At 46.2% G+C, this 17,037-nt stretch overlaps 1 protein-coding gene across 1 annotated transcript; it reads right to left on the reverse strand.

The window, feature by feature from the left end:
- Positions 1-8,746: 8,746 nt before the first annotated feature.
- Positions 8,747-15,073, reverse strand: LOC149342974 (uncharacterized). The gene is made up of 3 exons (XM_089542264.1): positions 14,758-15,073; positions 9,540-9,731; positions 8,747-9,014 (listed from the first exon to the last, which is right to left on the reverse strand). Exons 1-3 carry the CDS (start codon positions 14,796-14,798, stop codon positions 8,765-8,767), a joined length of 483 nt encoding a protein of 160 aa, XP_089398390.1. The 5' UTR covers positions 14,799-15,073; the 3' UTR covers positions 8,747-8,764.
- Between the last annotated feature and the right edge of the window lie 1,964 nt (positions 15,074-17,037).

Genomic DNA, 17,037 nt, shown 5'->3' on the forward strand with positions numbered 1-17,037 from the left:
CGTTTTTTTTTCACTTTCTTTGGGAACGCCGCTGGCACGTGGCCTTATTAAAACCACTCTAGAACAATAATCATCACGCACGATAGTTTATGCGGTGTTAGGGATTATTATCAGTGTTTTAGGCGAGTAATCTAGAAAGGTAGCGGTCGTTTTTAAACAAAGTGCACCCGGCAGTGATGGCCATTCGCATTCCGACGACCGCCAAGTGTACCTGTTGCTATCGCCAACGCCGAGTTACTTTCTTTGCGAACAGAAGTTGGCCCAACATAAAGTATATTTATTTATTTAGTTATTTCTCGCTTGCGTCTCTGCCAGCCGTAAACACCACGTGATACAATCCTCCTTTTGTCCCTTCTGCCAAACACGGTGCTGTAGACCACTTTGATCGTTATAACAGAGTAAGAAACATTGCAAGGCCTCCAAGAATGATTCTAAGTTTACCGGCTGCGTTCATAGATGTCAGCAGAAAGGCTAAAGACAATTTTGTGTTTGATGAGTGGAGGCAGCTTACCCACCTCGTTGTCAACTTTTCGTGAAAAGTTAAAAAGTCGGGCCTTCGGCTAAGAGTTGTTCGACGTGTTCCATTCAAGATGAATTTGAAGGAAGCTTAGCAGATCTGTACGTGAAAGAAGAAGGTGATCATAGGGAAGTCTCACCATCAGCTAACCAAAGTGTCAAGCAGGTATTTTTCGGACTCGGTTCGTGTTCAGCTCCGGAGTGACCTTCCCTTCCGGTTCGAACCAGTTCATAGGCTTCAAACGAGTCAGAGGTGAAGAAAAAGACACAAAAACGAATAGTTTTTTTTTGCAAATGTTTTTTTTTTGCGAATGTTTTTGCAGATGTTTGAAACGCAAAACTATTTTTTTTTCGCAACGTTTTGGGCCTGAACCTAGTTCAATGCACAATTAATTTATGCCGAAAAAAAAAAACGCTAGCATGAGTGAACGCTAAGAACAGTAGCAGTTAAAAATAGTAATATTTTATTCAGGATTCTATATTGTTTGTTACTTGGCAGTCAGCTGAATACTGAGGCGCGCCACTGTCAGTTTCTTCTTCGTCTCATTACCCGTGGCCACCGAGCGATCGCCCTGATCGTGAATGAAAGACACTGCGAAGATGCGCGCCTCGAAATAGTAGTGGGCAGGAGATGACGCTACAGCAGAGATGGCAAGGTGGTGTAGTGCTGGCCGCCACTATGAAAGAGATGACGGAATGAGTCCTGGTCCACGTAGCTTCCTAGCCGCTGGTCGCCAGAAGCCGACGGCCTGTGCCCTTAGACATGCCGAACGGCATGGGCATGGGGACGGTGTCTTTACATGTGAGCGGCGTCTCGGGTCTGTGGGGCGGCAGGTCGGGTCGGTCATGGCGTCGGCTCTATTTCGTCGTGTCGGATGGTCGGGGCGGGGGACGGAGCGGGGAAGGAACGGAGTGGTCGGTTCGGGTCTGGCAGGCTGGGGCACAGCTGAGCGGGGCGGAACAGCAACCCCCAGCCGACGGAAGGACGCAGACGCAGGGCTCTGAAGAACGAGGACCAGGAGGATGAGAGTTGGGAGGAGCCCCGCACCTCCACCAAATGTTAAGTGGCGGCCAGCCGAAGAATCAGGCGCGATGAACGATGGAAGAGAGATGACTTAATAGCCGTGGGCCTAGCTAGAGATGTAAAATTTCAAGAAATTTTGAATGGCATGAAAAAACCCTTTTTTTCAGGTTTTTTTTCATGAAAAATTCGAAATTTTGCTAAACGTGACAACAGCACAACGATCAATAATAATGCTCCAAAGTTCAGTCGGATATGCAGTTATAGATGTCATATTGTGAAACGAACTTGTTGTTCTATTGCACCGAGAAAGGGAACATGAAAACTGGTCTATAAGTCCCTCCATATGGGACTCAGAGTCACTGTCGCTGGATGCGGCACTACGCGCAGCAGCATGGATTGAAGCTGTGTCCACAGCTGGGTTCGAGTGCACATACACAAGCTTTCGAACGCGTTCCCCTGAAAGCCTGTTGCGAACCCTTGTATGGTCGTTTTCGAAACGTGAGCAGTTTCGTTCGCAGCTGGCGAATGATGGTGGTATCTGCTGCAGTCGGCAAGCCAGTCGAGTTAGCGGCTGGTTGGTGCAAAGGCATTGCCACCACGTAGATGGGGCCACGTGCTTCGCTAAAGAACCTTGTCCTGGACCAAATTCCTGCGGGTGTCCTGTGCTCTGCTACGTTGGAAATCAAGAAGCTAGGCTTGTAGTTGGCTAAAACCGCTTACGTGCACAGCAGCCTATGCTATTTATGCAATGTGTGTAGCGCTGTAGAATTTGCAGCCATTTTGTTCTACTTCAGCCGTGAGTTCAAGTATTAGTGTGTTTTTAAGCCAAGCCTGGATCTTATATGTGACCTGCCTTCAACCCGCGTACTCGCAGCACGAACGTTTTAAAAGCACTACCTGGCACCGGCGATGACGACTGCTCTCTAATCGTTCAACGATAAACGCTGTAATGGTTTTGAAAGTAAAAACGAAAACCTGAACTAAAAGCATAAAACCTTTAAATCGCATTGAGAAATTTTCGATGTTTCTTTCCATTTTTGTCGTGTGAAAAAAAAACAACGAAAAAACCGTTTTTTTCTTCCCCAAAATTGCAGTGTTTTTTTCAGGCCTTCACATCTCTAGGCATAGCGCGAGCGCTAGGCCACCGGCCGCTGCCAGCTTCATCGCCGTCCCAATATTATCAATGTATTTCAAAATTTAAGCAGTATTTTTTTTGTTCATTTTGCTCTTCTGTTGCCTCATACGCTATGCTTCGTCATGAAAGCGCCTTTGTAACGAATGTAACGATACGCATTTTTTATCTCGTAAAGCTCGCTTCTCGCAGTGCACGTTTTTAAAATGGGGTCCTTGGGCGTATTATTGTCGACGATCCCGTTAACTGCTTCTGCAGCATAAAATGGACAAGCGGCTTCCGTATTTGTTGTATTAGAAAGGCGAGCGACGCCGTTTTAAATATGTGCATTGCGGAAAGCAAATTTACGAGCAAAAAAATGCGTCGTTTTCACGTTAAATATTTCGTACTGCAATGCCGATAAAGGAAATTTAAAAACTTAAGTCAGCTTCTAAGTAGACAGCCTTCAATTTTTTAATATAATGTTGGCCCTTGAAATAAAAAGTAACAAAGTTGATGAGTTAATTTTTGTTAATTAATCGTTTCATCTCTGAGCCCTATCATCTACATAATGTCCGCCTTGCTGTTCAATCCACCTGTACAGACCGCACCAAAGTATCTCTCGCACAGTTTAAAATAATTAACTGTAAACAGTTAAAAAACAGACACCCGGTGTATTGAGTTCCAGCTCAAACAAATAAGCGTTACCGGCAGCGCAATTAACGGCTCTGCAGACCGGTTATCTATCGCTTTCTTGACTACCAAACTAACCTCTTGCTTTTTTTTGGACAGTGCTCTTTCTTTCTTTCTTTCTTTCTTTCTTTCTTTCTTTCTTTCTTTCTTTCTTTCTTTCTTTCTTTCTTTCTTTCTTTCTTTCTTTCTTTCTTTCTTTCTTTCTTTCTTTCTTTCTTTCTTTCTTTCTTTCTTTCTTTCCGGCAGCGCAATTAACGGCTCTGCAGACCGGTTATCTATCGCTTTCTTGACTACCAAACCAACCTCTTTCTTTTTTTTGGACAGTGCTCTTTCTTTCTTTCTTTCTTTCTTTCTTTCTTTCTTTCTTTCTTTCTTTCTTTCTTTCTTTCTTTCTTTCTTTCTTTCTTTCTTTCTTTCTTTCTTTCTTTCTTTCTTTCTTTCTTTCTTTCTTTCTTTCTTTCTTTCTTTCTTTCTTCCTTTCTTTCTTTCTTTCTTTCTTTCTTCTTTTCTTTCTTTCTTTCTTTCCTTCTTCCATTCCTTCTTTCTTTTCTCGTTCTTACCTTCTTTCCTGATTTCTTTCTCTCGTTCCTTCTTTCTTTCTTTCTCTTGTTCTCTCCTTCCTTCTTTCTTTCTCTTTCTTTCCTTCTTTCTCTCGTTCTCTCCTTCTTTTTTTCTCTCTTTCTTTCCTTCTTAATTTCTTTCTCTCTTTCTTTCCTTCTTTCTTTCCATCTTAATTTCTTTCTTTCTCACTTTCCTTCCTTCTTTCTTTCTTTCCTTCCTTTCTTTAATGGCCATGAAAAGACAGGTAACCTCGCGTTGATATCTCGAGTACAAATTCGTACCTTAGGTTTCTGAACCTTCCTTTCTGGCTAATGAACGTTTGTGTATTATAGAAGGCCGCGGAAGCCATGTAAGTTTTGAGAGCGAGAAGTCGTTGGAGAGTTTTAGTACAGCGGAAATGTATTAGCTCCGCACGCCTTCTGGGCACGAGCAGTTGCACGATGTGCAGCAAGGTGGAGCGCATGCCTGTCACAGCGTGTTCGCAGCACACGTACGTTAATCCGGCATACGTCTATGTTAATGTATCTCTACTGTGCTAAAACTCCATATTGTATCGGCTAAAGACGTGACCACGTGCTTTGAAGAAGAAATGTCAGGTTCTTCAGAAGATTTGTTTTCATTCGTTTATTTCAAACACATGATATTCGCAAAAATGATGACAACCGAGAAGCACATGCATATATCAGTGCTGGCATTAGAGAAACTGACAAAAGTTTCGATGTGATCCATGTCATTTATGACATTCACCGATCGCACTGAAGTACGGTGGGCAAACGGCACGCTTAGGGACACGCAGCATTATCAAACATGAATGCCACTCCAAAGACAATAATGTGCGCAGACCATTATATTTATCTCTTCGCAGAGCCACTACATTGTGTAGAAAGGTGGGATCTAGGAAATGTTTGAGAATGTCGAAGCGATGAACTCTGCGCGCTTAAGAATAAAGTGAGCCACTGTCTTTGCACAGCGGATGTTGCTACCTCAAAAAGGATGTACCGTAGATGTCTGCAAGTGCATCTGTAAAAAGAAAAAACAAATACAGTTCTTATAACGCGCGTCGTAAAATAAAATGCATTCGAAAAATTCTGACCTTAAGCATCGGATGTCTGCAGCTGCAGCAAACATCAAGTCTGCCCGCCAGCTTATTCTATTTAGCGAATGCCCAAGTGGAGTTTATGCATTTATAAAAAAACACTCCTGAAGTGACTGTCAATCACGCTGGGTGCGAATGACGAGATTTGCGGTACTCCATTCAATGGTCGATCATCGGTGTTCGACGTGTTGGGAAGCCTTTAGCGTTGGTTACGCAACCTGTTTTGTCCTGAAAAAGAACAGCAAAAACAATTATCATAAAAATACAAAAAATAAATGAAACACAAATCAATCCAAGTGATTCCAAGAACCTCGGAGATTAATAAGCAAGGAAAAAACGACGATACAATGGTGTACAGAGGTATAAAAACAAAATCGACATTCTGTGATGCTTCAGGTACTTGGATTTATGGGATCACTTTTTCGCTGTAGTTGTGATAGCGGTGCAGGCCGTGCGCAAGTATTTTCATTTATTTTTATGCCCCACTATAAAAACTGTAACTGTGATAAGTACAGTATCAAAAAAGGCGTTTCATTAAAGAACTGTTTAGTCAATAAAAATGTGGCGCTCAACAACGCAGGGCCTTGTTTCCATTCCAGGAGGAATGAAATATGAAACGTATTTTTTTTACGATGCTACCCGGGTGTGTATGTTTTCATTCGCGAATGAAATTATTTCAACTGGTTTGCTTGCGAAGGAAAACAAAAATGACGCAATGTCTAGGAAACATTTTTTTCGTAACCCATGGTTAGTACTGATTTTTTGTCATTATCTTGATGGCGCATATTGCGAGCGTATATAATTCATATTCTCGATAAGATGCACGCTATTAAGGTTAGATTAATTTAAAGTTCCTTTAAATAAGCATGCCGAACATGAACCTTCCCTTGACGATATTCTTTTGGACAACTTTAATAAAAGAAGGTTCAAGAGAGAGAGAGAAAAAAACTTTAATAGGTTCGACCGAGTGCACATTCCTGTTCTCTATTTCTTTAATGCGTTTACTTTTCCGGAAATCGCAAGTTCAGGCATTGTTCCTTGGGTATACTTCTAATTGTGTTGTTTCTAGCTAGCAGACCTGCGGATTTTAACCTTAACGTTTAAGACTTTTCAGTTCCCAGTAGCCCTACGAGAGTGCTCTGAAATGAGTTAAGTCATAAAACCCCTTCAAGGTACAGGATGCTCGTGCGTGTTGTCATGCCTCTTCTATTTCAACGCCTTGGTTTCTTTAATCGTCGTGATGGGGCGCCACTTATGCGGACCGATGGATTACGTCATAGCGCGACCAGCCGGAATTACTGCAGAATGGTCCTTGTCTCTTCGCGAATAGAAAACAAGAGGAAATTTGTGCTCCTAATTCCTGTAGGACGTCGCTAGCTGCGAGGCGCTCTCTCCTTCTCCCTGCTTGTGCGGACAGGCATGAGGGCTAGCGTGTGGGAGAGCGGGGAAAAAAAAGATAGCAGGAGTTGTTTTTATATGCCGAAAACGTCTGATTTGGCTGGCATTGAAACAAGGAGCTCGCGTAGATTATGCGTATCCTCGTAACACTGCGAGTGTTTTATTGATCGGTACAAACACTGCGCTACTTTCTGCCATCGCACTGGGATCCCGACGAACATCCGGTGACAAGCTGAACGTGCGTAACATGCCTAGCCTGCAGAAGTAAAAGAAAGCGAGGGAAAGCTTTTAAAGTGTTGAGACCCTGGCTTATTTCGAGAAATTCTAGGAGCTGGGCGAAACAAGCTCTTTTAATTGCTGTACTCCTCCGCGGAGAACCTATCAGAGATAGAGAGAGAGAGAGAAGCTCGTAAATAAAAGAAAAAGAACAGCGAATTCAGCCGGCGTTCAAATTCACTGACTTGCTACTCTACGTAGGGAAGAGATTCGGGGAGAGGAAGATGAAATGAGAGAGGCGTAGGAAATGGGATGACAAAGTTCAGTCCATAGGGAATGCCCAGTGAGAGCGCTAAACGCCATTGTACTGACGGAAGCCCACTGCGCAGCCGCCCGTTACCGTCATATTCGCCCTTCACACAATGACAAAAAGTTCTACTAGGATACAAGATAAAGCACTACTACGCATTTCACCCACAGCCAATTGCGAAGAAATGACAGAGATGGCCATTCTGCGCCAGCTGCCATCGATCACTTGCCTTAATCCATGTGCCCCTTACGTATGGCATAGCGTCTGGACAACATCTTTGGGTAGCGGGCGAACATGGGAGTTTGGAAGCGAAAGCTTCACTACGCTAGGTAAAGCCAGTTTCGCGGTGGCCCCAAGTTTCCCCTTCAAATCATCCTAAACTTCGAAAGCAAAGTAAAGGAGCGTAACTAGCTCCCTGGGACAGTGGACACCTCAGTCGTGCTTTAAGCTACGTGGCGGTAGTGACAGATGTGCGCTACATGCGTTGGCATTGACAACGTTGTCGCATAAACGCAGCATTGAAGCCTTAGGCCATCGGCGTTCATTGTGTTCATTGGCGCTGGCATCGACAACGTTTTAGACCGATGATTTTAAGGAAAAGAAATGCGCATAACTGGCTCCCTGGATCAAAGGACGCCTGAATCGCGCTTTGAGGTACGTCTGGTGGTGAGAGAGAGACGTGGGCTGCACGCGTAAGCGCTGACAACGCTGTGGCAGACACGCGGCACTGCAGCAATAGGCCCCGGCGTTCATTCGGTGAGCAAATTCTCGCGATCAACCATTAACTGCCACCTGCCAGGGTGGCAGTTAACACACTCAACGCTACAGACGTCAAGCCGCGTATAATTGCCCGATACGCCTTAGCTTTCGCTCTCTAACCAGGTTCAGCAGTAGTTAAAACGCAGCTAATTTTTATGGTTACGATATGCTACGACGACGATGCCGTTTGTCCGACAGAAAGTACTCCTATTTTTATCGTTAGAAGGTGCATTCACGTGCTTGAGCAACAAGAGCAGCTCTTTATAGCCTTAAGGCGGCAGATGTTACATGGGACTACTTTGAGATAAACGTCGTGTATTCCTCAAGAAAATACTTTTGCGTTTAACCTCTGTCCAAAAAGTGTTTTCCGGGTGGCTCAAGCCATGTGTGAGGCATAGGGGGTGCTCTCTAAACTGCATCATCTATGGTCATGCGATACAAGTATTCCTGCATAATGGCAGCCATCTGGACTAGCTAAGGATGGGGTGCTGTGAAGAATGCCGTCTGGGGAAATGTGACCAACGTGGGCTTGGGAATGATTTGCTTCATAAAGGAAGGGAGAAAAAGCAAACAGGAGTCGCCATGCCGTCACTACTGTGAAGTCGGTAGAGCAACTGCCTCGCCACGGCAATATCAACGCCATTGCTAGTCGTTTATAAGATCACCCAATCAAGATGGCCACCGCTACTTGTCCATATCCGTTCGGGCAAGTTATCCTCATTCGTTCACACGCCCTCCGCGTTTAGACCTTTCAGGATCTACCACGGAAAGGCGCCACAGCTGCTTCTGCCATAGCAACTCCGGCGCAGTTTGTGGCCGCTTCTGAGAAAGCCCGGACAAGATGTCCTCTAGAATCACTCTTCTGCTACGCTTTTCTCTAGACCGCTGAACTGCAAGGGTCTCTCCTATCATACCCTCCATTCATGGGCGCTTTAGCAGGCGGTGTGATACCGCTGCTGCTGTCACGTCATCGTGCCCAGGTACAGCGATTAGTCTTAGCGTCACTTCGTACGTTAGTGAGCTGAGGTGAAAGTGTACGCCCCGTTTGCTGACTCACCCGGCGGAGATCGCTTCTTGCTGCTACTGCTTGGCGCGAACGATGACAACGGACTGCGATTTATGAGCCTGTGGCGTCTTCTTGGACGAGGTCGGCGCCTGCGTGTCCTGATCGTTCCGGCTCCTGGGCGTGCCCCCTGCTTGGCCTGCGTAGCCGGACAGCAGCTGTACACGGCCCAGGAGACCCCTGAGGTGCAGGTCGCTCAGCCCTCTCCGCAGTTCCGTGGCCCGGTCGTGTGCCCCGTGGATGCCGGAGAATGGCATCATCATGATCCTGGGTAACCAGGGTGTCAGTGGCGGAAGACAGGTTCGAAGAGCAGTGGAATATGTGCAGCAGCAGGAGCAGCCGCAACTGCTGCCAGCGGGAATCTTATATCGCTGCAGTGTTTAGTGCTTGGGACCTTCTCCTCAGGCCTGAGGACTATAGTCCGTTAATGTTAACAACGAAACACTAAAAATTAAGGGAAGTAAGCATGTTCTCTCACTAGGATTAGAGAAATGAAATATTCGGATATATGGGCATGTTCGTTAACGACTACCGCTATTACAAAGTTAACTGATTTCTCTCTGTGTGTCGCTAATCATGGATCTGCAGATATAGCATTCAGTGAGGTGGCGCTCATTAACTTACTTTCGCAGCATGGAATGAAGTTTTAGTCTACTTCCGCCATGCCGCTTTTTTCTTTCTGGAATTTTACCACAGCAAATGGCGATCGTGATAAAAGACTGCAGGAGTCGCCACTCGCGGGGCTGTGCCTGCCTATGCTGGTACAGCGAAAACATCTCTGAAGTGCTGTACCTGGGTATGGTGTGCAATTGGAATTTCGCCAAGTGGATGACCTTCTCCCATAGGGTGAACCAGCGGTTTAGCCGGTCAGGCTCAAAGACGTTCTGGATGAAGCGGTCAAAGATGGGCAGCGCCTGTGCCCTCTGCGCCAGCATAAGGCACATCAGCACCACCAGGGCACGACCCGCCTCGCGACGGTGCCGCCTGCGAGGGACACCAGGTGGAGCAATGTGTCACGAAAGCGTATGCATCACTGAAAAGCTTTTATAGTGCATGCTTACAAACCTGCGGAAGGAGAGTACACGGTGCTACTTTTACCACAGCTTTACTCACAGTGAATTTTTACACTTAATTTGTGATTATATAATATGTCACCACATTATAATAATACTCATCATCATCATAATCACATTTGTCATCAGTGCCATCCCGGTAATCACCGTCGCCATCCTAACGATTATGCACACCGCAGGATAAGGGCCTCACTAACTGATCTACAGTCAGCTCTCTTTTTCGCCTTCGGCAACAGCCTGACGCCACATATTTCCTGCTCTCCTCAGGCTATCTCTTTCGCTCTCACTCGCTGCTATGTTTTATTTCCTTGGAATTCTTTTCCAATGGCTTTCTGTGCTGTCGTGATTTCAAGCCTTTTCTCTAGCTTCGAAGTTTCAATACCATTGGTGAATACTAGCAGGATACAGATATCACATACGGTTGGCTCACGATAAAATTTCCATTCTATATCCTATCTTCACTCTTTTTGGCTTACAACCATCGGCTACAGCGACGCCGTGCTCTCGCTATCACGGCGGTGGGATCTGCCTGTAGGCAAGGCGGATGAAACAATGCAAGGGAGTCAAAGGCAATCGAGGGCATTGGCGAAGGAGATTAAGACAGCGACTGCGGCAAGAATTAAAAAAAAAAAAAACTAAGGCACTGCTCCGCTTCTTGAGAACTTCTGGCCTGCACGATAGGCTGTGACTTTAACGAACAGTGACGTTTTATAGTGACTTCAATTTTCTGTTACTCTCCTTTCTCTTTCTTTTTTTTATCCCCTCACCCCCTTCCCTCCGTGTAGGGTAGCAAACCGATTATTATTTCGGTTAACCTCCTTGCCTTTCCTCTTATTACTCCTCCTCCTCCTCCTCCTAAAAAAAACTAAAATCTCTTGATTTCTTTCGTTTCGGAGTAAAAAACTGAAATAAATAACATATGCAGCTGTAATAAACCGCTAAAAGCACACTGGCAGTGAAATACCACTTGAATGGACTTCACGAACGTTGAGGAAATGTTCGCTTTCGTAAAAGTTCGCTGAACTTAAATGAGCACATAACCACTTATTTTGGAAAGCCAAAATATTTTTTGAAGTATTTAAATAGTTCACGAAGAAATTTCTTTCTGAAAACTGAAATCTCCACGCACGTGCTGTGTATCTACTCTTCATAAAACTGCTGTAATTTTGTAAAGTGAACAAGCTCTGTGTTTAGAACACTTTTTGATAACAACTCCGAGTGTATACAAACGCCCACCTATCCTTTCCTGCACGAGTTAAGTTACAGTTACAATCGGTTTAAGCCCGTTGTACAGTAGTGGTGAGGGCTGAGGATCGTTATTTTTTATTATTTTATGGCTGCCTCACTGTAAAGGATGATACTGAGATTGAGTCAAGCTCCCTAGCTAATATTGTCACGTTGGTGACAATAGCTATGGCATCATCATCATCAGCCTGACTACGCCCACTGCAGGGCAAAGGCCTCTCCCATGTCTCTCCAATTAACCCTGTCCTTCGCCAGCCGCGGCCACCATATTCCCGCAAATTTCTTAATCTCATCCGCCCCCCTAATTTTCTGCCGCCCCCTGATACGCTTGCCTTCTCTTGGAATCCACTCCGTTACCCTTAAGGACGAGCGGTTATCTTGCCTTCGCATTACATGCCCTGCCCAAGTCCATTTCCGCTTGATTTCAACTAGGATATCATTAACGCGCGTCTGTTCTCTCACCCACTCCGCCCGCTTCCGATCTCTTAACGTTACATCTACCATTTTTCTTTCCATAGCTTGCTGCGTTGTACTTAAGCTGAACCCTCTTTGTTAGCCTCCACGTTTCTGCCCCATAGGTGAGTACCGGTAAAATACACCTGTTGTATACTTTTCTCTTGAGGCATATTGGTAAACTGCCATTCATGATCTGAGATAACCTGCCATATGCGCTCCACCCCATTCTTATTCTTCTAGTTATTTCCCTCTCATGATCTGGATCACCTTTCACTGCCTGCCCTAAATAGACATATTCTCTTACTACTTCCAGCACCTGGCTACCAATTGCGAACTGCAGTTCCCTTGCTAGGCTGTTGAACATTACTTTGGTTTTCTGCATGTTAATTTTTAGCCCCACCGTTCTGCTCTGGCAGTCTAATTCATTGATCATGCTTTGCAGTTCATGTCCTGAGTGACTTAGCAAGGCAACGTCATCAGCGAATCGCAAATTACTTAGGTATTCTCTATTAACTCTTATCCCCAACTGTTCCCATTTCAGGCCCCGGAATACCTCCTGTAAACAGGCAGTGAATAGCATCGGCGAGGTCGTGTCTCCCTGCCTGACACCTTTCCTTATTGGAATTTTATTACTGACTTTATGGAGAACTATGGTAGCTGTGCAATCGTTATAAATATCTTCCAATATTTTCACATAGCTATGGCATTCTTGAATAATTGAGGAAAGCGCTTCCAGTCGTTCAATGTGTACGGTGAAAAGAGACTGAAAGGAAGCATTTGTCCAGCAAAATGGGATTACGACCTGATGAATGTGATTCAATCTAGGCGATGCGTATGCAGATGCGATGAGATAAGTTCATTAAGTAATTGATTTGATAGAAACATTTATGAAGAAATCACAGGCAAAAATTTTAATTGATTTATGGGAGTTTAAAGTCCCAAAGCGACTCTAGCTATAAGGGACACCGCAGTGAAGGGCTCCGGGGTCGCGATTAAAAAAACATGCTAACTAAAGTTAAATGAAGAAGTTGTGAGACAAAAACGCAAATGGAGGTTGAGTTAAAAAAACTGGGGTGTTATTGTTGAAATGGCGCTCTGTGTTGAGTGAAGACATCACGTGGTTTGCGTGTTGACGGCAGGGATGGAATTGCAGCGGAACCACCTCAGCAGCCAGAACATGAGACTATTTCGTGGCGTTTGCGCGTGGCTTTGCGTCAATGTCCTTATATGCAGAATGGACCTACTTGACCATGCAACTGTCCTAAGAGCGTGGTGAAAGCGAATAAACGGTGCTTAAGGTCGCAGAGTGAGATAGCGTTGAGCCACCCGGTCGGCAAAACGTGTGAGGTAGCGGAGAAATGCCTTAAAACGCACAACTGTGCTAGTCCAACTATGCAACCGTCTCTCACGCCCTGGCTTCTGTACTTTATGTATTTTGTTCCTTTTACTCAGTGTAACTTCTACTCAACAGCCAGCCAGCAGTGGCGTGCATGTCAAGAATAGTGACCTTTTTCAGTTAAAATTAAATTTAGAGAAGTCAATTCGGCTTACTTTTATTGTTTTTTTTTTCGGCTTAAAGCGAAATGTCCAAGGTCCAACCACTAAATATGGAAGAGCGGTGCACCACAGATGGACGGACGGACGGACGGACGGACGGACGGACGGACGGACGGACGGACGGACGGACAGACAGACAGACAGACAGACAGACAGACAGACAGACAGACAGACAGACAGACAGACAGACAGACAGACAGACAGACAGACAGACCCAGGTGGTCGAAATTTCCGGAGCCCTCCACTACGGCGTCTCTCATAGCCTTAGTCGCTTTGGGACGTTAAACCCCATAAACCAAACCAGAAAGACAGACAGACGGACGGACGCTGCTCTTAAGACATTGAAAATGAAATCAACATTGATTCCCACTGGCACCGCCTGCGCCTGACTATTTCAAGATTCACCTCGGTGTCGGCCTTGAGGAACGGCGCTGTATTTTTTAACTTAGTTTCGCGCACCAAACACATAGACAAAAGACGTTATTGTTCAGTGCTTAAAATGCACGGTCAGTCGCCCACGTGATTCGCCAACGTTGAACAACAGCAGAACATTTTATATTCAGGTATTTCTCCGCTGATCATTGGCTTACTTTTATAGCGATAGCTGCTAGTGTCCCAGCTCTCGACTCTGTCAGCTCTGCGCTGTGCCTTCAGTTCTGTCAGCTCGGTCAGTACCTTACCGGGAGCGAACAGCCCTACCACTGCAAGCGGGTCTGATTCTTCTTCACCGGCGCGTCAGTTGCAACGTTTTCTGCCGGGCTAGTTGGTGATTGAAGTTAATTTTCGAACTGCACGAACAACAACAACAGAGCAAAGGCGCTTGTGTTTTATGTGTGTGTCCTTTGCTCTGTGGTTGTTTTTTTGCGCAGTTCGAAACTGAGCGTCAATTGAGCTGGCGTCTAGAATTCAATACATTCAGTAATCCCGAAGCCATCGTGCTCAAAGTGAAGAGGATGTCACTGGCGTGTTACGAATCTGTCCGATCAACTAGGCTATGAACGTTACAAGGATGCAAGCAACATTTATTGCACATGAAGTCGCAGCGGTGGCTAAGTGGTTATGGCGCTTGGCTGCTGACCCGAATGACGCGGGTTCGATCCCGGCCGCGACGGCCGAATTCCGATGGAAGCGAAATGCTAGTGGTCCATGTACTGTGCGATGTCAGTGCGCGTTAAAGAACCCTAAGTGGTCGAAATTATCGGGAGACCTCCAATACGGCGTCGCTCATACCCTTAGCCGCTTTGGGACCGCGATCTTCATAATATGATTAAATAAATAATGCACGCCATCAAATGTCCCTCGTACGCTTGTCACCCCTGCTGCGACGGGGCTGGTGCATCGTCAGTGTTCACACAACGTTTCCACGTGCGCGAATGCCAGTGCATGGGCAAGTGATTTGAACGCAATCGATATCCCACACCCTGCCCATTGTTATTGGAGAGGTCACTTTAACTACTCCGCTGTGATCCGTATACGTATCGTTCCCCTTCCGACTGGCATGATCATTTGACATCAGCGGCCTCGGCAACCAGATTTCGCTGTAATTCGCACTACTTCAGGGACACGTCGGATGATTATTTTTTAGTTTCTTTATCGCACGAACATGTTGAAGACGAAAGCTGATAAAAGAGCATAATTGAAGCCGTCTGCGGGATAGAAAAGCATAGCTGTGCACTCACCTTAGGAAGGTCGCCTGATCCAGCGGCCGTCGCCGCTCCATAGTAACGCTGGAGGACACGGCCGAGTTCCTTTCACGTGCACGCCACTAGCGGCAGCAGTACTCCGGTCTTCCGCAGGAGCTGTCGGGCGAACGTCGGTCGGTGTCGGGGGCAAAGTCCCGCGTGTGAACCGACCAAGTTAGGAAGAGCAGACAAAAAGGAAAAGTAAAACTGCCGACGAGTACGGACACCGGGCGACGCTTCGCTTCGACGTCTCGAACGGGGCTTCCCCGCCGCCTTGCCCTCGACAGCGCGAGACGGGGGGGCGGGCGGACCACGCCGTGTACTACAACATTTCGACCAATCTGGAATTTCACGGTCTCTGGGTCACGGCTTACATTTCCTCTCGCTCCGCGCCGCCCTCCTCCTCTCCCCATTCCTGGGGCATCCATGCGTTCCTTTCCTCCTTCCCCGCCTATCATCCCCCTCTCCCTTGATGCTCCTTTATATTGACTCCATTTACGGGCGGACCGTGTGGGAGGAAGACGCTCCAAAACGAGAACGATGCGGAGTACGTAACGCGCCGGGGAGCCGTCAACAAACGGGACCGATGGACGGACGTTAGGAGAGAGAACGTGAGGAGGAGGAGGGAAACACTGAAAGAGAGAGAGAACGAACGACCGACCGGTTCTGCCCTTCCGTATAACCGGGACTGGGACGCCGGCAGTGGCTGTCGCCCCAGCCGGTCTGTTGCGTTCACCGTTCATCGGACGGTCGCTAGCGTCCCTTAAAAGGAAATAGGATGTGAGCTGCGCAATTTTTTTTCTTCCGCCCGAAATGTGGAGCAGTCGCTTTGGCGAAGAACTGCGGAAACTGGCCCTGTCTGCTTTATGTAGACTCGTTATTTCTTTGCCCTTATTTGTGTTCGTTGCGCAGTTTTCGAAGCGCACGCGTTATGTAATACTTCATGACCGCGCTTCAGCGCCCATTGCGTGCATCGGTGCACACCGCGGACATTGATAACGCGACTTTTATTGTACATTTTTCTTTCCCGGAGCCCTTAGTGTGGCGGAGAGAGGCTTCCTTTAGAGTCGATTCATTAGCCTTTTGGACGGAGGTGAGCATTACGCGCTACGATAAAGCTGGCGTTATTCTGACATGCTGCCATTGCACTTAGTTACGTTAATGTACAGTAAAGATATTTGGTGATTCGATGCAGGATGCATTTTAGCCCCTTCAGGCCTTGCGTCCAAAGCCTGTGCGTGAGACCTAAACGCTAACACTCGTTGTATACCAAACGCGATGTCGACGCATGTAGACACTGTCAAAAGAAAAAAAAATCTAAAAATGTTCGACAGAACCACAAGCGAGAAGAATGAATACACATGATAAAAATAACTTTTTAAGATGGACGCCTTCGCGTTTTACGGTAGTTATGGTGCGGCTCCTGTGAATGCGCATTTTCTTTTGGTTTAAAAGCATGCGCAATTTCTTTTGTTTTGAAAGCATGAGTGCTTTAATATCCCCTAGATTTTATGTTTTGCTTGTCTAAATACTACTTATGACCGGGATCAGAGAAAAGAAGTATGAGATCGAGAAACTAGTTTTCAGTCCCGATGTGGAAATGCGCCTCGGCAGAAATCTCATGATTTATCACCTGTCCAATGTTATAGAACGTTCCATGCAAATGTAACTTTCAAATTTTCAACATTTTGCCCTCCGCCGATATTACTTAGCGCCTGAAGGGGCAAAAAAAAAAAACTCATTCATATATATTGAGCAGACAAAGGTAGGGAAATGAGGGGCTTGTTATCACATACATATGAGGGAAATCAACAGTCATTGAAACCAAGACAAGCACAAGCGAATGTTTCTATGTTTACAACGCAATAGTGTTAAATGCCCTGTTCTCCAGAAAATCTGGTGTCGGCGTTGTGAAAGAAAAATCACGCACATGACTCTGGCAGGTGGTGCCCAGAGAGCACCCCAGGAGGCAGGTGGGCCACCTATAGGTCACGTGACCTTGCTGCGTCATCACAACCTGCCCACCGCGATAAGCGAGCAAACTGCTATCGCGTCATATTCTTAAAGGCTGAACTCCATGTACGCGAAAACTCACGCGAACGCGACAGCGGCAAGCGACGAGCGGCACCGTCGCGCGAAGCGAAATACCCGTGTCGCTTGTCGTGTCGCTCGGATCTGCACTCACAGAAAATTTCGCTCGTCGCCCGGAAGTTGCCAACGCGATTAGCCAATAGCAGCTAACCTGGCAGCGTACGTCACTACCGAGCCTCTTGCCGG

The sequence above is a fragment of the Amblyomma mixtum genome, chromosome 5 (assembly GCF_055824585.1).
Source record: "Amblyomma mixtum isolate Tamu chromosome 5, ASM5582458v1, whole genome shotgun sequence".
Classification (NCBI taxonomy): Eukaryota; Metazoa; Arthropoda; class Arachnida; order Ixodida; family Ixodidae; genus Amblyomma; species Amblyomma mixtum.

Bases quoted from the DNA above. Each gene is read 5' to 3' on its own strand.
- LOC149342974 (XM_089542264.1), bottom strand. From the start codon at position 14,798: ATGGAGCGGCGACGGCCGCTGGATCAGGCGACCTTCCTAAG. The intron at 9,732-14,757 runs GTGAGTGCACAG...TGTCCCTCGCAG, and splicing joins GATCAGGCGACCTTCCTAAG to GCGGCACCGTCGCGAGGCGG. The intron at 9,015-9,539 runs GTACAGCACTTC...CTGGTTACCCAG, and splicing joins CAATTGCACACCATACCCAG to GATCATGATGATGCCATTCT.